At 33.7% G+C, this 21,926-nt stretch overlaps 2 protein-coding genes across 3 annotated transcripts in view; both read right to left on the bottom strand.

The window, feature by feature from the left end:
* The window catches only part of LOC145316009 (uncharacterized), a 45,229-nt gene that overhangs the window by 16,053 nt on the left and 7,250 nt on the right, over positions 1–21,926 (bottom strand). For both annotated transcript variants that reach the window (XM_080156272.1, XM_080156280.1), the window contains exons 7-9: positions 21,194–21,326; positions 19,212–19,321; positions 17,444–17,534 (exon numbers count right to left, since the gene is read on the bottom strand). In XM_080156272.1, the coding sequence (XP_080012398.1) occupies positions 17,444–17,534; positions 19,212–19,321; positions 21,194–21,326 (334 nt within the window). The remainder of the gene's footprint in view (positions 1–17,443; positions 17,535–19,211; positions 19,322–21,193; positions 21,327–21,926) is intronic.
* On the bottom strand, positions 1,429–13,379 carry LOC145316797 (uncharacterized). The gene is made up of 9 exons (XM_080157570.1): positions 13,101–13,379; positions 12,657–12,998; positions 9,450–9,690; positions 6,181–9,389; positions 5,752–5,819; positions 3,523–5,103; positions 2,775–3,178; positions 1,681–2,516; positions 1,429–1,644 (listed from the first exon to the last, which is right to left on the bottom strand). The coding sequence occupies exons 1-9, from the start codon at positions 13,377–13,379 to the stop codon at positions 1,429–1,431; spliced, it is 7,176 nt and encodes a 2,391-aa protein (XP_080013696.1).

The following is a 21,926-nucleotide window of genomic DNA, read 5'->3' as shown; positions in this document are numbered from 1 at the left end:
AAAAGAGATGGGAGAAAAGGAGGTTTTCCCCATCTCTTTTAAAGAGATTTTCTTCCCCCCTTCCCTTTTTCGGGAAAGAAAAATATGACGTCACTGGAGTCGTGTTCCTCAAAATTAATACAAATTCGGGACAGTTTTTATTGTGTCTCAATTTAAGCTCCAGCCCTTATTCCTCACAATCATAAATTCAACCCCTATTTGGATTTTTGAACTACCGTCATAAAAATATTAGAAATTCTTGAATCATATATTACTATATCTTTATCTACAGATTATTTTTAAATAAAATTTGCAACATTTGTAGCACCTATCCACACATTGATCTGGACGCTTACCTACCCTGGTTTAATTTGGGATGGGTAATAATTCAAGGTTCACTATAAAATATGGCTTTCTATGCTCAACGCTTTATATTAGAAACGACGCTTTTCTATATCATTTATCTTTCGTCTTTATTGCACAAGAACAACAATATTTTTTTATGTGCTTTTAATTAGCAATCAAGTTTTCTAAAGTATTAAATCGATATTTTCTATTTTTATATAATTTTCCTGAATATTGATATTGTTAAACTTTTAATCATTGTAAAAATAAAAAAAAATGTTTTTCGTAATCTTGACGTATAGTAATAGCAAGAACAAACAGCTTAATATTCTTATAAAGTGTATTAATTCAATACAAGGTTAACATATAATAATAACATTAATATAAAGACAACTGTTCACTTTTATGTCTGTGTCGTGTTGCAGAGCAATGTCTTGCTCCGAAACCGATGACACAAAGACTAAAAGCTAAACTATAAAATACATGCATTGCTCTTAAATCAGGAAGAAAGGGACTATACATCACATTTCTCCCTGGCTTAAACATGAACCTCGATTTCAAACTGTAATATTTCAGATTAAATATAACAATAGGTTTTTACATGTTAATTATCATAGATATTATAAGTAGCGTTGAACGCTTATTAAATAGATAATAGTGGATCTGGTATGACACCTGCCATATTTTTTTATTTTTTTTTTTTATGTATTTTTATTCCAGATCTTTAAACACTTCGTATACATTTTTTTATTTATTTTGGTTCCTTAGAACTCTTTTGTGTTTTTTTTTTTTTATATTTTCCTTTTTTCTTTATGTGTTTTTTTTTTTCTTTTTAATATTTTTTTTAAGAAAAAAACATTGATTAACATATAATCATTGAAGAATGCATTGATTAACACCTAATGCATTAATTACATAGTTATCATAAATACATGATATAAAAATAACATTGGTTAACATATAACCATCAGATTTAAGCATGGTATTATAGAGCATTAATATGAAACATGAATTTTAAACTTTTTTTGAGACTACTACTGCCTCAACAAATATTAAATACATAAAATAAAATAAAATATGAATTAATACACATAACTATAATTATTACTTTCTTTTTCCAGATGTTCTGCTCTTCTTGCCAGATTCTTCAATATCCATGGGCATAATAGCTTCCTCATCATTCACTCCAAGTTTTGCGGTCTCATCACACAAGCCGTCTTGAGACATCCTTGCCTCAGTATCACCAAGCATATGAAGACATCTTTCAAATCCGTTAGTAACCGCAACCGAAATCGAGGTTGCAACGTTATCAACCTCCTCCTGATTATCCAAAATCTTTTGATGCTTACGACTAACCTCTTCTCCAAATTTATCAAGCATCATCAATATTCCAGGCGTGTGTTCCAACCTCATTTCCTCCCTCACTTGTTCATCAACACGCCATTGCTGATTTGACAATTCAAGGTCCAGACAAACAGGAATGTTCGGATTTAAGGGCTGATCCATCTGAACACAAACAGGATCCCCAAACCGAGTAACCAATTTGAAATCACCCTCGAACCACTCATTTACTTTGTGTTCAGGATTAAACTTCCACTCAATATTGGTTGTCAACAAACTTGTATAAACGCTTCCATCCAACTCCAATTTGATTTCCTTCACTACATTCTCTAAAGTGGTATTTGGATCACATAACAATATCTGCTTGGCTAGAGTCGGACGAAGACGCTTGCAGCGCATCTGCATTTGCCAGGTCAAAACTCTTGCGTCTACTTTATCATTCATCAGACTACCTGCATATGTGGCACTCACCAGGTTATCAATTATGTCTCTTTGACCATCCAATCTAACATAACGTATCTCAGCAGGCATCTCTCCACTGGTGATTAGACTCACCGAATTCACGTTTACAATACGTGGAATGTAGACTGATAAGTTCATGTATTCATTTACCTGAATGGAGTCAATAAACACTTTAGCACTCAAATCCTGTTCAGACTTTCCATCAAGCCAATCTTTCTGTAACTCTAACAAAGTTGTGGATGGCATTTGCTTCAGAATAAAGCTTACTTTATTCACGACATCTTTCCAATGTGCCAGGAGCCGGATAGCTGACACAACCTGCGTCTTCAACCTCGGATCAACGCTATTACCCACCGTTCTCAACACCGTCTGAAGGCTCATTTTACCATCTGCAGGTATGACGTCAATTTTTGAAAGTTGAAGCCAATCCTCAAGTTCCCCCATATGTTTGATTATGGGTAACAATTCGCCCAACGTTTGACAGCTTTTTCTCTCATCTCCATCTAGGTATTCAATCTTAGCAAGCAATACCAAACTTGGTAAATTTTCGCAAACAAGCTTAGAGAGAAATATGGTCGCACTCAACTTATTCAAACTAGTTGTCTCGTTCCATGACAACTTTTTATTTATAGCTTTAGAATGCTCACCAGCCGCCATCAGGTTGAGGTATCTTGAATTCTGGCTGGTAAAGATAGGGATCCTGTCCACAGGCCAGTCTATGGAGTGGATGCATCTCCCCATCTCCAACTGCACTGATAACATGTTTATCAAATTCAACTTAAACCTTGGTTCATTATCAATAAGACGAGCTAAATCTGCCAGTGGCATGTCCTCACTGCTCAAAAATATGTTCCTTGTCGCCCTGCCCACACTCAACGTGGGCAGCTCAACGCGCGACATTACCAACACCAGCCGGGATGCAGAGTTGCTGACCAATGCAGATACTGGTAGACCAGGTTTGACTTGATTTCCTTCATTGGCAGATTGTTTGTGACGACCATCTTCTTCATTGCTCAATAACTTCTGATTCATTGTTGCCGCCGTAACCAAACTGCAAAAATACAATATAATTAAATTTCAGCATAAGAAATTTAAGATCTAGCATTAAATTCTTCCTCAGTAAATCTTTTTTTATGACACCATGAACAACAACAATACAACAATGCCAACATAGGAATTATACCTAACAACAACATTAACACAATCAAAACAAACTTGGCAAACAATGGTAATATATCTTTGAACAAATGTTCTAGACCAAACCAAGGACCTGTAACCTGTTTGAAAAATGACAACTTATGATCAACAAAATCCAATTTAGAAGCTTGTCCATTAAAATCCTCAAAATCCTCTAATCCCTGATATTTAATAGTCTTATTAAAATCAGCGATAAACACCTTTTCATCGTTCAGAAAAATCTTTTGTCCCACGTGTTCTGATTTTTCATTGGCAATATGCAGAAGTTCGAGTCCCTGCCCCTGATTCCCAAGGAACAAATTAGCTGTCAACTTCAAAAATACCGGACTTTGCGAACAATTTAACAATTTTATATCCTCTACTGCTACAATCATTCTACTATATTCTTGTATTCCAACTGTTTCACCTTTATAATCCACCATTAAGTGTCCTACTGCACATCCATAATCCACACCTAACTTTACTGGAATTTCAACCGCTGTACACTTTTCATACTTAGCAATTTCTCCCAGGTATATAATTCTGAACCCATGATGCATCTGTACATTTGACCTAACTTCTGTTTGAGCACATCTAGAAATACTAAAAAGTTCCATCATCCTCTCGTTTCTTTCTCTACTAGCCAAAAACATAGCATTCAAATCAAATCTAGCTTCCTGTTTTAACAAATCCCCAAAATAACTTCTAACAGCCGCCTTCGGTTCCTCTAAAAACTTGATACCCTCTAATTCTGTTACAAAAATGTTGAAATCCAGATGCTGCAAAGTAAGTTTCTCTGTTCCCATAATTTTAACTAAAATATTCCTTTCCAAGTTAGAAACAAAAAGTTGTTCATTCCAAGTAGTTAAATTGAATGTATCTTGAAAAACTACCTTAAAATTACTGGCCGGTTTTCGTACTACATACGGAAAATATGGAGAAGTTGATGTTGCCCACAAATGATTATCTTCAAAATTCGCCACAATCGTCTTTTTATCATAATCCATAACAACATTTCCCTTGATCAAAACGGGTGTATTTTTTACTAAAATATGCAAAGTCCCAACAGCAAAACCTAAATTGAACCACATATTGTGCGCGTATATTCCCAGTGTCTTGCATTGAATATTTTCACCACCAACATCCCAGAAAGGTGACAATGTTCCATTAACTGTGAAACTGTGAACAGTTGGCAAATCTATATTTACTTTAAAGCTAATTCCATCATGCTGATACTTGCCAGAATGAAAAACCCTTCTACATTCGTCCATACTCAACTCTACCTGTTTTTCATGTGGCACGTCTAGTACGTGCACATGACTCGCGGTACCGCAAAACCAGCGCTCCAATTTTAGTCTAACCTCACAACTAATGGCTTCTGACAATATAAAATCGGTTTCTGCTAACCCCAACAATTCCACAGATCTGACCGGTTCCATCCTATCATGCAAACAGGCAGCTGATCTAAGTTCAACATTACTTATTTGAGAACAATCATAAGCTGCTAACCGTGGATCCTGTGACGTATACATACCACCAACAACAATCAAACAATAAACCTGCATCACAACAACAAATAACAAAATATCCAAGTACCTGACTCCTCTTTCATCCTTGGATTTCTTCACAGGTATTGGTCCAGCACGTCCACTCTTTGAACTACAAGCGTCCGGTGACCTCTTGCGCATACCACGATCTCCACGATCTCCACGATCTCCACGATCTCCACGATGTCTATCACCACCGCCGCTTCCTCTCTTGTCATCACGCTCTCTACGGTTCTCGTGGTAATCTCTTCTCCTGCAAATATTATACAAATTATTACAAATATTATTTTTTAATCAATTTTGCGAGGTTCCTAGTTACTACATCGGCTACTGAATAACGTTCTAATCTGTCTTTTTCTCTGTTTTGTCTATCCTCTTCTAATTTTTGTAACTGCACTTCATTTGTAGAACCTTTAGGACGACCCTTAACAGGAATAGTCTCAGACATTTTTTGCGATTTTGCATTATCTAACGATCTATCTAATTCATCCTCCTCAACATCTCTACCTCGTTTAACACTTCCCCTTCGTTGTTCCAAGTTTACAATTTTACTTTGCAATTTTGGAAAAGTGTCCTCTAAAATACTCATCCGAGACTCTAACTCTCTAGCAGATTCCATGTTAACATCCTCTACACCCAAACTGTTGTCTACTAAGCTATTATCAGAGGCATAATCCCCATGAAAAACACTATCCTTACTAATAGTAGAATATGTAGAGTCTAACTTAGTTTTGCCAGTCATATCATTTGAATCTACACTATCAGAAATATGAGTACTTTCCAAAGTATCACTAAGATCCTCAACTAAATCATCTAAATTTTCATTATTCTGAGATACATTTGACCTTTGCTGTGACAACCCAACACCCAAAAAAGATTTCTCCAAAAAATCTGGTATTACCTGTCCATCCTTCCGCCTTCCAACCACCTCTGGACTAGCGCCACAACTATTCTCCTCTTCAGAAACGCCTGAACAAGTTAAATTTCTCAAAGTATTGGGAAAGTCATAGTTTACTTTCAAGGTATTATCCACAGAGAAACATTCATCTGTAATCACTAAGTCAATCTTTTCATCTGGAGTCAAGTCTAAAGTACTCTCAATAACATATATTTTATCTCTTGGTACAATTCTCACCCCTTTATCTTTCAATCTACACTTTTCTAGGGGTTGAACCTCGAATAAACTATCAGAAATTGCTTTTGTCACTAAACACGGACCCACCCATAACGAGCAGAGTTTACGAGCTACACCAATCGTTGTGACGTCATAAAAAATATAACAATAGGAATTTATAGCTACCGGCCGACCTATCCTTTCTGTATTTTCTACCTGCAAATACTTCTCAGTTCTTTCTTGTCCAGTCCTCCAATTCTTGTCAAGGCACTCCAATAACTCTGAAAAATTCATATGTTTAATTTTCGAGCGTGTTAACGGGTCAAATGAGTCAAGTGGAAGCTTAGGGTTTCTTAGGAACATCTTAAAATATGGGGAACATCCTAACCTCCGATTGAAAGAAGTGTTCATACAAAATTGTGTAGCTTTAAGTTTATAAGCCCAATCTCCATCTTGAAAACGTAAATCAGTCTTAAGAAACGAATACACCGATTGGTTGTATCTTTCACTGTAATTCGAATTTGCTGATCTTGGAGGGATAAAAATTTGTTCAATTCCCAACCTTAAACAAACTTCCCTAAAAACTTTTGATTTGAAGCTTTGTGCATTGTCAGTCCTAATTCGCTCGCATAGTCCCCAAACAGAAAATAAATTAAATTTCAGACATTCAATAATTGTTTCAGCTTTAACATCCTCAATAGCAAACAACCACACATATCTAGTACAACTGTCAACTACTATTAAAATGTGCTTACAAATGACTCCATTATATTCACACTCATTCAAAGGACCTAAAGCATCTATGGCCAACTCTGCCATAGCTTCCCCAGCCAAAGGAGAAAATTCTATATTATGATTATGTTTAGGTTTTTTACGTCTATTCAAACAAATGACACAATTTGCAACTGCCGCCGCTACATATTTAGATACATAGGGAAAAATGAAGTGACGATTAATCCTGCTCAAAGTTTCCAAATAACCCCTATGCCCCGCTGTAACATCTGCATGAGCTAACAAGAAAACTTTATTGTACATTCCAATAGGTACCACTACCCGTTCAATAAATTGAAATTCTTTCTGAAGCCGCATAGGTGAAGTCAGGATAATTAAACCATCCTTATAACTCAGATGTTCAAAAAATCTTAATATTTGTTTACCACGATAAGGCATTTGAGACAATTCTCTGGACGTAGGTTTGACATTATTTACAATAAATTTTCTCACCTCAACTAAAACAGGATCCTTCTCCAGGCTACGACTAAATTCTCTCGCCTTCAATCTGGATGATATTTGACTGGCCGTCTCTGCTCCAATTCCTGCAATAAGACATAATTTAGGATCTTCCAATTGATATACAGTATCCAATATTAACTCTCCTTGTTCGTCTGTCGATAATTTAGATATCCTATCTTTACTATCCTTTAATGCAGTACGTGACAATATATCAACATTAGTATGCATCTTGCCCTGCCTATGTACAACCTCATAACTGAAGGTGGATAAAAAATTTATCCACCTTATGGTGAGACCAACAAAATATCCGTTCTGCCTCCAAGTAGATAGATGTTTCAGTGCAGCTGAATCAGTTCTCACGATAAACTTCTTGTGTCTCAAATAACATTCAAATCTTTCAACAGCATTTACTAATGCACATAATTCTCCTTTATGTGCTGCATAATTGGCTTCATGAGTTGAACAAACACGTGACCAACACGATATCATCTTCTCTTGTCCATTTTGTTTTTGACTTAACACCGCTGACATAGCTGTAGATGACCAATCTGTATCCAACACAAATGGTTCAGCCTCCATTCTCCAATCCGGGAACGATTTACTTATTTCTTCACAGAACAATTCTCTAGTCTTTGTAAAAGCTTCCATACTTTTTTTATCCCATTCTATTTTACTACTGTTTCTAAATTTGTTCAATGGTGCTGTAATATCAGAAAAATTCTTGAAATATGAACCATAATAATTTATGAAACCAGTAAATCTTTGAATATCTTTACCTGTTTCAGGTACTGGCCAATTCTTAATCTTTTCAATATATGCTTGGTCCATAAATATGCCTTCTTCATTTATAATATGGCCCAGAAATTTCACTTCCTCTGCAAACAATGTACATTTTCCAAGATTAATCTTGAGGCCTGCTTCACAGAATGTTCGTAGTAGAATATTCAAATGTTCCAGATGTTCCTCCACATTCATACTATATACAAGAACATCGTCCAGGTAAACTAAGCAAAATGCCCTTAATTCAGGACTCAAATCCATTACTCTATCCATCAACTTTACAAATGCACTTGGAGCATTGGTCAATCCAAACGGAAGCCTCTTGAAGCAATATTGCCGTCCATTAGAACAAAATGCTGTATATTTCCTGACAGATTCCTTCAAATGCATTGAATTATATGCTGAAGTTAGGTCAATAGACGTAAAAATCTTCTTTCCTCCAAGTTTGTCAAACAGCTCACCAATGTTAGGCAAAGGGTAACAGATCTTCTCAGTTATCTCATTTAATGAGCGGTAGTCCAGGACAAAACGGACTTTCACCTCGTTAGTATTTCCAACTTTCTTCTTAACAGCAAAAATTCCAGAATTAAACGGTGAATTACATTCTTCTATCACATCTGTTTCTAACCATAAATCAATCTGTTCTTTTAGTTTCTCTGCATGATGAGGATTGAGTCTAATCATCCTATTCTTGAAAGGTTGAGCTCCAGGAACCAACTGAATATCATACTCCTCCAAAGTACAAGATCCAATATCCGTAGGATCAATCGATAATGCCTTGAAATTCTTTAAAAACAACCCAACTATCCTTCCTTTCAAAGAAACATTATCCTTTAAAAACGGAACTTTATCCAACTTCAATTTATCTTTAATAAAACGAATCTTCTTTAATGTTGTTGACACATCTTCTTTAACCCTGTTCTCTTGCAGCATTGCTATCTTCTCCGCCACAAACAAATTTCCAACCAAAGTACCAGCAGGAACAGATTTCTTAACAGTTTCAAAATTCGTGATTTTAGTCATAATTTTACCGTTCTTTCCCACCTCAGTAATTCCTTCGTTTATCAACAAGTTGTTTCGGCTACAGTAACCTTGTCTAGGAGCTATATAACACAACTGTCCTTCAGGCATATTTCCTTTAGTTGAAACTTCTACCACCACTGTACTCAATGCAGGAATTTCTATTCGATTTTTCAATGAACAAATCCATTTTTGGTCTTGTAACTCAGCTACATTAATCTCAGGTTTCTTAGTTCTTGCTTTCTCCATTTTCTCCAAAACTGTATGAACCAAATTCTTCACTACAATTTTCCGTTTAGCTACTAAATTCACACTGATTCCATGCATCTCAATCCTGTTGCCGTCTTTGGCAAATATCGTCTTCACGTTATTTTTGTTCAACCAATAACTGCCTAGGTTCATAGGTACAGTCATGCCGGAAATAACAAAACAATCTTCTTGAAAACTGTGACCTCCAATCTGAAATTCAACATTCCGAACAACACCATCAATCTTGATGCTGGAACCCTGCACGCCTGTTGCTTTCGAATCCGTTTCTTCAATCACACAATCAAGCTTTCTAGCCAACACTTGAGATATCAGGCAGCCTCTTGCATTGCCGCTATCAATTAAAGTCAGGATTTCCATGCCACCAATCTTTGTTGGAACATAGACTTCAGCCGCTCCAGCCGCCATCTCAGAATCTTCATGAAACTTATAAAACAGCTATCTAACTCACACCAACAGTTATGAGGTTGTAACTATCCAATTGTCTATCAAATAACTATCTATCTGTTTACAACAAATAACAAAAAAAAACTGAATAAAACAATTCACTCACCGACAATATTTCATCCACCAACAGAAACGTCCAAAAATATCTCTTAATCCACAATCAACAACAGAAATTCTCCGGCCAACAGAAACTCCCCAAACTGTTAATCCACAATCAGTAAACTTCTCTCCGACCAATCTAAAATATTACAAAATTTTAGATGCCAATTGATGGAAAATCACTGTACATAAGAATTAATATTGATATTAATATATATATAACAAATTTACAAGACTATTTTTCGAACAGCAATATATATAATGGTAATCAAATGGTAACAACATGAAATCATAACAACTCACCATCAAATAAATAATGATGACAGTATCTCCCAATCACCAAAAAACACTCTTCTCAGCCAATCTAAAATAAATACGATGATTTTAGATGCTATAAATAAATGTTTCACTGAACCAATAACTTGTAACACAATAAAAGAAGTTGTATTAAGAAATATGACATGATCAAACATTATCAATCACCAAGCAGATTAATCTTTCCAAATACCATAAGTTCAATTCTTTGAAATTCAATAAAATATTACCTAACAAAACTATTATTGTCAGATTAAACTGAGATGTATAAAAGGTTTAAAAGTCGAAATTCAACTAACTATATATCTCAATACCTGAGAGCACTTTCTTGCGCAGCTTTGCTTCTCTGCGCAGCCCAACTTTCTGCGCATGGCGCGCTCCACGCCCGATAATCATTTCAGCTACCTCTATACACCGCCCCATATTGCGCATACCAGCTCTGAGAGACAGTGCAAATTTCTTTGCAAATATGGTCACTCCCCCTTTCTCTCAAACAAAAGAGACAGCTCCCCCATATCTGCGCATACCAACTCTGAGAGGTAGTGCAATATTCGTTGCAAATATGTTCACTCCCCCTTTCTCTTCCAACAAAAGAGACAGCTCCACCATATTTGTGCATACCAGCTCCGAGAGACAGCCCCTCCCTTCCTTCATAGAAAGAGACTTCTCCACGATTATATCTAATGCATTATAACAATTTTGCTTCATGAAATTCTAAACTTCATTAAAAATTTTGCTGAATCAACATCACTAAATCGCAATATAATTGTTTTAAAATCGAATACTTTAAATCACAATAACTGACTCATCTTTAAAAACAATTTTCCACATTTCATCAAATTTAATACTTTTCAAATATCTAATTTCATATTTTTATCAAATTTAATTCAATTTAAAATTCAATTTAATATTTTTCAATAGCAATTTTACAAAATTGTATTCCTAATTCATTTTTCATTTTCACTTTTTATTATTCTTATCCCTGTTAGACTCCACAACAGTCTGAAACAAAAATGAATTTTCATAATTTCAACAAAACATAATCAAAAACTAAATTAATTATTTTGATTTCCATTATAACATAATCTCGTAATTTCATATAGGCTTATAAACAATATGTTATCTTTTTATAATTCAAAATAAACCATCAAAATAAATTATCACAAAATTAGAGTCGCTTCGTTCACTCTTTATCATTAATTTTGTTTTGTTGTTGTTTATTTACAATGCGCATAAATCAAAACAATGCCGCGTAACAAGTAGAAAATGGAATAAGGTTTTATGATTATAATACATTCAAAACATTAAAACCATAAAATGTCATCTATAATAGCATTATTCCATGCCTCGACTTCCGCTACAAGGTCTTCTTCATAATCGCTTGCCCCTAAACCATCGACATGCGCCACTTCCTTCGTATCCTCCCCTTCTTTCACCTCTCCTTCAATTTCACCAACCAATTTCTTTTTATCCAAACTATTTTCATTCTTTTTAAAACTCTTTTGCCCCGTCTTATAAGGAACAAAAGGCTTGTTTCCCCACCGCGAAAAGTATTTTCCTTTAGGATTAGGCAACTTTTTATCTCTAATATCAAAACAATCCCTCATCATGTGACCCTTTCTGTTGCAATAATAACAAATAAATCCACCTTGAATTGCGCCAATTAAAGGAATAAGTTCAGCTGGTCCACCAAATTCATCAGCTAAATCAATTTCACATTGATTTATTTCATATGATAAATTATCTTCATCACTAACCTGATCAATAGTTACAGGATTTGACTTGGAACCAACGCCACCAACCATCGTCTTAGCCAAAGCCATCTGGTTTGTTGTACATCCTCTAGCCATTGACCCTGAAATTTGATTAAATTGTAGCCCTTTAACAATCAATTGTGCTTTAACTATTAACTCTGTCCGAAACTTCGTTATCATTCGCACTTGTCCGTCACGTTCCAAATCCAATGCAAATTGACGCATCTGGTTAGCCAAAAGTGGAGATAAAACCACATTACACACTTGAGAATAGAAATCCATAAACATATCATCAGTTGGTTTCGGATACGCACGTTTCCAGAAAGATAGTATCTTATCAAAAAATCCATCAATCTTATCATTCTCATGTTGCTTAACACTCAAATACGCATCTTTACACACATTTTTCATGTCGGGTGGTAAAAATGTCTCCCGCATCTTACACAAGTACCCCTTTAATGTTAATTGTCTATTCTCCATATCAGCAGGTTTTAGTGTATAACCACAAGCGGTTCTTACACCCACACATTTATCAAACAAAATTTCCTTACACACTTGATGATTAGTCATATGATAACGTCTAGTAGTCATCCAAAATCTCTCCAAATAATCATCAAAGAAAATCACATCATCGTCAACTGCAAATTCAGGCGCATTTTTTCTGAACTGATCATCAAGTTTAGCACACGTTTCATTGTACCTATGCACATTCTCCTCCCCCTGCGCAACATACAGAGATCTATCTGGTACATAAACAAGAGATTTACACCAACTAACCTGCGAATCACTCAGTCCAGCTTCAAAAAAATTGAGCGTATTAAAATCCTCTGCATCAACCTCAGAAAGGGCTGGCCACCACATGAGAACTCCATTATAGATATTATCCACAGCATCAACTCTAGACAATTCCCAAAGTTTTATGATCTTATCTTCATGTCCCTGCATACCACCAAAAATAGGCCGAGAACCACCAGCAAACAACTTAGGCTTCTCTTCTGATCCTCCAAATCCTCCAGATCCACCAGCCGTCCTCTGCCACGGCATAGAGTTATTTAAACCATTCTGCTGGTTATTCGACCCATTCTGCTGGGTATTCTGCTGGTCATTCGACCCATTCTGCTGGGTATTCGAACCATTCTGCTGGTCATTCAAACTATTCTGCTGGGCAATCTTTTCAAGAATTAGCTGCTGACCAGTCATAAACTCATTCACAACGGTCACATTCTCAGTCTTGATATCATTATCAACACTAGGCTCCACCACCTTATTAAGACGATCTTCCAAATCGTCCATTCGACTAGCCAGTCCAGTAACCGCAGCAACATTAGTATCAACATTATCCGTCAACTCTTGAATTTTCGTCTCCAGTGGCGCTATACGCCCACCCAGCTCCGCCGCCACATTATCAATTCTAGTCCCAAGAGCATGGATCTCATTAACCAAATGCAAATCCTTCTCATCCTGAGACAACTTCCTCCACTCCTCAATGGTCAATCCCATCGTTCCAACACAAAAAATACCTGAACAAACTAAAAAGAAAAGAAATAATACAATTAAAAGAAAATCTGAGCTATAGATTCGTACTACACTACTGCGCCAAAATGACGTATAGTAATAGCAAGAACAAACAGCTTAATATTCTTATAAAGTGTATTAATTCAATACAAGGTTAACATATAATAATAACATTAATATAAAGACAACTGTTCACTTTTATGTCTGTGTCGTGTTGCAGAGCAATGTCTTGCTCCGAAACCGATGACACAAAGACTAAAAGCTAAACTATAAAATACATGCATTGCTCTTAAATCAGGAAGAAAGGGACTATACATCACAATCTCTTAATGTGTAAAAGTAAATATTAAACTATTATGGTATTACAACTTTATTGAAACATTTTTTTGGTCGTACAATAGAAAGTACTTAGAACCCAGACCAATACAATTCACATTGGAAATTATAGTAAATTTGTTCCTGGATTTTGCCTGAATGAATTATGGTTCTTGTATTTGTGCGTGGAATACAGATTTTAGATTCTTATGATACAGGGTGTTTCAGGAGAAAATTAACAAATAAATTCAGAAGCATTATTGTCTCGGCTTCTATTCAATTTTTGGTCCGATTTTTCACAATTTGTTTGTAATACTATCAAAATTAAACTCAATTTTGAGATATACAATAAAAGATCTTATATAAATTAAAGTAGGTCTTATTAGTTTAAAAAGACAAGAAATTATATATTATTATTATTGGTAAAGATAAAAATGACCCTGTTAATATTTTATATATTATCTTTATGTCTGAATAGTTTTAGAAAGGGTTTTCATGCATAAAAATACAAATTTTGTGAGTTAAAAATAGCAAGACATATTGGATAGTATGAAAGATTGTATTTTAAAAGTATGAAGAAAGTTGTACTATTTTTATCTACTCTGTTTTATTCTTTGGTTTTCAGAATAATTGACCCTATCTCTGTATATCTTATTCAAGGGTAGACATTTTATTCTAAACTTGTTTGCCTTCCATAAATCTGAAGAAAATTTACCTGTCTGTCATATCAGTTAATATATTAAAATGTTCTGTTATACATTCCATGTGTATATGTTACATTAAATCCCCAAATATCTTAATCATTATTTCTCTTAATTACAATAACTCCCTTGCTTTATTTTAGTTGATTTTTTTTTAACTTCAATATTTACATGAATCTGCCTTTCTTTATTAGTTAGCAATTTATAGCAGTTTGAACTTAACAAAGCGTTTGATAAAAGTCCAAGGATATTCAAATCTAAATGTTATCCGTAAAAGGCTGACTTTATTGCCATAAACTTATTTCAAAATATTATAATACAAAGTTAATATTCTAAATCTTTCATTTCAAACAACTGTACAACAAATAAAATTAACTTTTGTGATTAATGTTATCCTTGGTATAAATAAGGGAAGCACTTATTTTAGAATAAAATGTTTACCCTAAAAACCTAATTCCTTTCCTTGTTTTTAATTATGAAGCATAGCATGCAATCACATAGAAAATAATATATTTAAATCCAAATCTATTTATAATTTTATCACATTTTGCAAAAAAAATAGAAGCTGGTGTCAGGGTTAAAGGTATTTGTATTTATCAGGGATTTATATGTATTTATAAATATTTCAGGAATATCGTGGGAGTGAAAATAAAATGTTAACCTGTTACCTATTATATTTCTAGACCCATTTTCCACAAAACTATCGATTGGTGACAAAGCCCAAACTGTGTTAAAATTGTGTAAAAAATGATCCATGTGACGTAATAAAATGAGGGAGATGAAAGGAGAAGTGGGAAAGAAAAACAATAAAGAGATGGATAATCCCTCATTTTTATTAAGTCAAATCGATGATTTTTGATTTAATTTTAACACAATTTGGGTTTTGTCTCGATTTATTAGTTATTAGAGATAAAAGAAGATAATGACTCAAGGGTATAGAATTTTATATCCACAAATTTATCTATTTATCCATAGATATAGATAAAAGAAGATAAGGACTCTAGGGGTATAGAATTTTATATCCACAAATTTATCTATTTATCCATGGATATAGATAAAAGAAGATAAGGACTCTAGGGGTATAGAATTTTATATCCACAAATTTATCTATTTATTCATGGATATAGATAAAAGAAGATAAGGACTCTTGGGGTATAGAATTTTATATCCACAAATTTATCTATTTATCCATAGATATAGATAAAAGAAGATAAGGACTCTAGGGGTATAGAATTTTATATCCACAAATTTATCTATTTATCCATGGATATAGATAAAAGAAGATAAGGACTCTAGGGGTATAGAATTTTATATCCACAAATTTATCTATTTATTCATGGATATAGATAACAGAAGATAAGGACTCTTGGGGTATAGAATTTTATATCCACAAATTTATCTATTTATCCATGGATATAGATAACAGAAGATAAGGACTCTAGGGGTATAGAATTTTATATCCACAAATTTATCTATTTATCCATAGATATAGATAAAAGAAGATAAGGACTCTAGGGGTATAGAATTTTATATCCACAAATTTATCTATTTATTCATGGATATAGATAACAGAAGATAAGGACTCTTGGGGTATAGAATTTTATATCCACAAATTTATCTATTTATCCATGGATATAGATAACAGAAGATAAGGACTCTAGGGGTATAGAATTTTATATCCACAAATTTATCTATTTATCCATGGATATAGATAAAAGAAGATAAGGACTCTAGGGGTATAGAATTTTATATCCACAAATTTATCTATTTATCCATGGATATAGATAAAAGAAGATAAGGACTCTAGGGGTATAGAATTTTATATCCACAAATTTATCTATTTATTCATGGATATAGATAACAGAAGATAAGGACTCTTGGGGTATAGAATTTTATATCCACAAATTTATCTATTTATCCATGGATATAGATAACAGAAGATAAGGACTCTAGGGGTATAGAATTTTATATCCACAAATTTATCTATTTATCCATGGATATAGATAAAAGAAGATAAGGACTCTAGGGGTATAGAATTTTATATCCACAAATTTATCTATTTATCCATGGATATAGATAAAAGAAGATAAGGACTCTAGGGGTATAGAATTTTATATCCACAAATTTATCTAATTATCCATGGATATAGATAAAAGAAGATAAGGACTCTAGGGGTATAGAATTTTATATCCACAAATTTATCTAATTATCCATGGATATAGATAAAAGAAGATAAGGACTCTAGGGGTATAGAATTTTATATCCACAAATTGGAAAAATATTTTTGTTTGGAAATGCATCGAGATATGGGAATTGAAAGGTAGAATTTTGTCCTCAAACAAAACACCTATGCCTTTCTTTTTTTAAGAATCAATAACATAATTGTTTCATTTAAATTAAAGGATGTCTGTTATTTTGTTTGTACCAAAAGATCCAAGTAATAATTCTACTGATTTGTTTATCCTTTATAGAGAAGCCTTTTGCAGCTGAGGTCTCTAAGATATCTTCTCTGTTGATAATCACTTTTTTATTATTTATAATATAAACTTTGACTTTTAAAACAGATTACAAGGATAAAGTTATAAATAGATAATTAGAACATTATCTTATATCAAATTTATTTTGACAAATTGCAATTTTTTTAAACAATTAGTTGCAGAGTGGAGTAAAATATTTGTATTAGTAACTAATGACACAGAGAAAAAACTTTGTACAAGATTTATTTTCGAAAATGAACATTGCCAATCGGTAATTAAATACAATACATCCAAATTTCACGTTTTTAAATTATTAATTTTGTTTTAGTCGTCTCTTTTCTCTAAAATCATGATATACATGAGTTTTTCGGCTGCTATTTAAAATAGGCAATTGTATGGATTCTATTGGCTAATTAGTATCTAGTCCATATATTTTTTTATCTAATAAGAAGAATGGGAGACTATGGGATTACTCGGCCACCGAATGACATTTGCCCCAATGGATGTTCCCATCCCTAATCCTCCTATTCTGAATATAATTAAAATTTCACTGTACCTCCATGGATTGAATCTTAATTTTGAAATGATGTTTTTGTAACTTATATTCATGTTTACATCTCTCCATCTCTCTTTCCAATTCTTGACACCTACAATTATAATTAATTAATTTTATAACAATTTTAAAAGACACATTACAAACTTTCCCGATTTTGTATTACTTTTGTGGAACATGATTCCAGTTACGTCATATTTTTCTTTTCCGAAAAAGGGAAGGGGGGAAGAAAATATCTTCAAATGAGATGGGGAAAACCCCCTTTTCTCCCATATCTTTTTTCTTCCCCCCTTCCCTTTTTTTTCTTTTTCCCTTCCCTTTTTCGGGAAAGAAAAATATGACGTAACTGGAATCATGTTCCTCAAAAGTAATACAAAATCGGGAAAGTTTGTAATGTGTCATTTTAAAATAATTAATCTTTTCCAATTAAATGTTTTCAATATTTGAATCCCTTAAAATGTCCATGCTTTTATAGTTAGATGATCTGTATACCTGCCCACAAGCTTTTTCTCCTCAAATTACCTAATTGAGAATATGACACTTCTCCCCCGTATTAGAATTAAATTAAAATTAGGATGAAAAATTGTTATAATGTTTTTTCTTAATTTAGGTTATATCGGGTAAAGTGTAGCCTCAATGGGTACAGACATCGCTAGATTACGGCCCTGCGAAGGGGCAAGGCTAAAAGAAGGGAATCCTCCCCCCGTACCTATTTATTTTCATTTATTTAGAAAAGAACGGTGTGTGGCATCTGCGCTTGCTAGGTACTTTGAGGGAAAGCATCGGAAAAATTCTGCCCCTAGAAAACAACCTGTACCCGCATCTGGAGCTTAGACATACCTTGAGCTTGCACAGCTGACTTTTAACACATACCTTGAGCTGGGACAGCTGACTATTGACACATACCTTGAGCTTGAACAGCTGACTGTTAACACATACCTTGAGCTGATACAGATGACTGTTAACACATACCTTGAGCTTGCACAGCTGACTTTTAACACATACCTTGAGCTTGAACAGCTGCCTGTTAACACATACCTTGAGCTGATACAGATGATTGTTAACACATAACTTTAGCTTGCAAAGCTGACTGTTAACACATACCTTGAGCTGGCACAGCTGACTGTTAACACATACCTTGAGCTGGCACAGATGACTATCTGATTGTTAACACATACCTTGAGCTTGCATAGCTGACCTTAACACATACCTTGAGCTGATACAGATGACTGTTAACACATACCTTGAGCTTGCACAGCTGGCTGTTAACACATACCTTGAGCTGGCACAGATGACTATTGACACATACCTTGAGCTGGCACAGCTGAATGTTAACACATAACTTGAGCTGGCACAGCTGAATGTTAACACATACCTTAAGCTTGCACTGCTGACTGTTAACACATACCTTGAGCTTGCACAGCTGACTATTAACACATACCTTGAGCTTGCACAGATGACTGTTAATAAATACCTTGAGCTGGCACAGCTGAATGTTAACACATACCTTGAGCTTGCACAGCTGACTGTTAACACATACCTTGAGCTTGCACAGCTGACTATTAACACATACCTTGAGCTTGCACAGCTGACTGTTAACACATACCTTGAGCTTGCACAGCTGGCTGTTAACACATACCTTGAGCTTGCACAGATGACTGTTAACACATACCTTGAGCTTGCACAGCTGGCTGTTAACACATACCTTGAGCTTGCACAGCTGACTGTTAACGCATACCTTGAGCTTGTACAGCTGACTGTTAACACATACCTTGAGCTTGCACAGCTGACTGTTGACAGGTTGGCACTCTCCTGTTCTTCATCTGATCCTTCAGATGCATGTTTACTCTCATCCCCTGAATCTCGTGTGTCCAGGGTAGCCTGTGCAGAAAATTCATTGTAAGATCATACTGGTCAGAATTATCAGAATCTTAAGATAAATGTTAACTTCCATGCGCCAATCCCAAAATTTTATTTTTCTATTTAAGCTACAGAGGACCTAAAAGTCATTTTAATTTTTTTATTAGAGATAAGGAAAGCCCTTCCTCAATATAAACAAATGATGGTGTTTATGCCTACTAGTTTAGTAGAATTATGTAGCTGAACCAATTTTACCTTTCTTAAGAAGACAATCTTTAACAATTAATTCATATGTTTGATGACATCCTTATTTTAAAGATTGCTTTTTATGCTTGCTATTTTATTGTAGACATGACTATAGTTTCAATGTTTGTAAGAAAAATAATTTTCGGCAATTTTATTAATAGATAATACATATTTTCCACTTCGCAACAGTTAATTTATTTACGTAGACAATTTTATTAAATACCTCTAAACGTTAGTTGACTATAACTCCCCAGCACCCCATCTTTAAGGAAGGAATAAAAACCTTTAAAAAACTCTAATACCGCGATAAAATACTAACAGTTGGTGAATAAATTCAAGAGAAAGTAAAAGCCCATTCGCTACAAGAGGAAGGTGATTGGCGTGGTTCCTTATAATCACTTTCTCCAAACCCTGCAAGGCTATTTTGTACCTAACTAAACCTAATCTAATCTATCCTACGACAAATACATAAATCTCAAGGAAGTAAAATTAAAACCTTATATAATTTCATATTTTTTCTACAAGCAGGGTTTTGTTAGGTCCAGAGAGTATTTGTAGGGAAATTACTAACAATATTGTATGATAGTGTAAAGAGTAAACAAAATTAGCATAATCAAAACATTATACTATCTCCTAAGCAGCAACAAAGTTCAGTAATTTTGGAACAATTTAGTAGGCTACAAATATTTTAATAATGAAAATCTATTTATTATACATTATGTTTTTTCAAAATCTAAGTTTAGGCAAACATGGTGGGTAGGGAGGGGACATTTGACCATAAATTACACTGATACCCGAAGTTTATAACTTTTATAGCGCTTGTTGTCTCAAAACTTTGGGTTAATAAATTCTGATCGGTTACTTTCGAACTATTAGCCTATAAAATTTTCAACCGATAATTTCAATCTAGTAAGGGGCAATTTTGTTTAACATGATGAGGAATGTTTATTAATTTATACACAATACTTATATTAATTAAGATCCAGGGAGTTAAGATCCATGAATAAGAATTAATCAGTTTAAAATTTTCACCATTTTAAATTTTCCTATATCCCAACCTTAAATTAAGTTTACAACAACAAGTAAAAAGATTTAAATTATAATTTGCATCAATATTTTCAGATCCATAACAAAAAATTGCTGAGGAAAAAGAAATCATCTTAATAAATTAGTCTAAATTATTTAACTAAGACTACCAAAAAAATCTATAATGATGAAAAATATTGAATTTTTAATTGCTATCTAATAGAAATTAATATTTCAAAAGTTTAATCTTGTACTAATAATAAAATCTTTATTTAAAAATATATCAAGCATTTCTAAGATTTTTTTCATCAAATTTTGTTTTCAAATTTTTGGCTATAATTAAATCTATATTCGTAAAAAAAATTTAAACAGTTTCCAGTATCGCTTTGAAACCCTTTAATATCCGGTGGATTAGATCCAGTCCCCAGCCTTACTGAATAAGTACATATGTATAGCATCGTATTATATAGAGTTTTCTACGAATATAAAATCATAAAATTAAAAACAGTTTTTTAGCCCGTGCCTTCGGTATCCTGGGGCAAAAGAAAAATAATTTTCATCTTATAATTGTACATTTTTATACCCGCGGAAAACTGTTTATAATACGATAAATAAATTTACCTGACTTCCTCTAATGCCATTCTGGTGGTGTCTCCCATTTCTTGTTGGTGAATAGTTCTCTATTTTTGTAGGAGAGAGGCAGGGAGCCAACAGTGTGGAACTTGCAGGGCTTGTACTTAGTGGACTATACATACTAAATAAAGAATTTGATTTTTATAATTATGTTTTAACAATGTAAGTTTTAAGTGAATTGGTTGCGCCTGGTGAAAGATCAAAGGCATAATAATAATTGTAATACACCTGATATTAAGACCAGTGGCTAGTTCAGTTGGAAATATAATTATTAAATATTCGTCATATATTCCGATATGGAACTCATTTTTTAATAGATAGAACAATCGACGGTAAATTGATGTACATTGGGAATGTTAAACAAAATTAGATATTTTGTAGATTATAAATATTTGTTTTAAAGTTTGGACACTGCTAGCTTTAATAAGATGAACTGAATTTAGTTTCCGAAAGTGTGCGTAGCTTCCGCGTCCTATCTCAATATTTGCTACTAGCTAAAAAAGCTTCAAACTTCAAAAAAAAAGTCTAAATTTGAAAAGTTAAAATTTTTGAATGTATAATGTATAAATCGTTTATACATTAAATCGCTTTTCCATTTGACCGGAGTCGCTGAAAATAGGGTCTGCAATAATTGGGTTATCTGCTGTACACTTTAGGAAACTAGGGCTCGAATAGGAAATTTATTTCAGCTGATCTTTAATAATGAGTATTTAAAAGAACT

This window comes from Acartia tonsa, chromosome 1, assembly GCF_053477335.1.
Source record: "Acartia tonsa isolate MP-2025a chromosome 1, ASM5347733v1, whole genome shotgun sequence".
Classification (NCBI taxonomy): domain Eukaryota; kingdom Metazoa; phylum Arthropoda; class Copepoda; order Calanoida; family Acartiidae; genus Acartia; species Acartia tonsa.
Note: the sequence above shows the minus strand (reverse complement) of the source record. Positions and strands in the feature narration are given on the sequence as shown.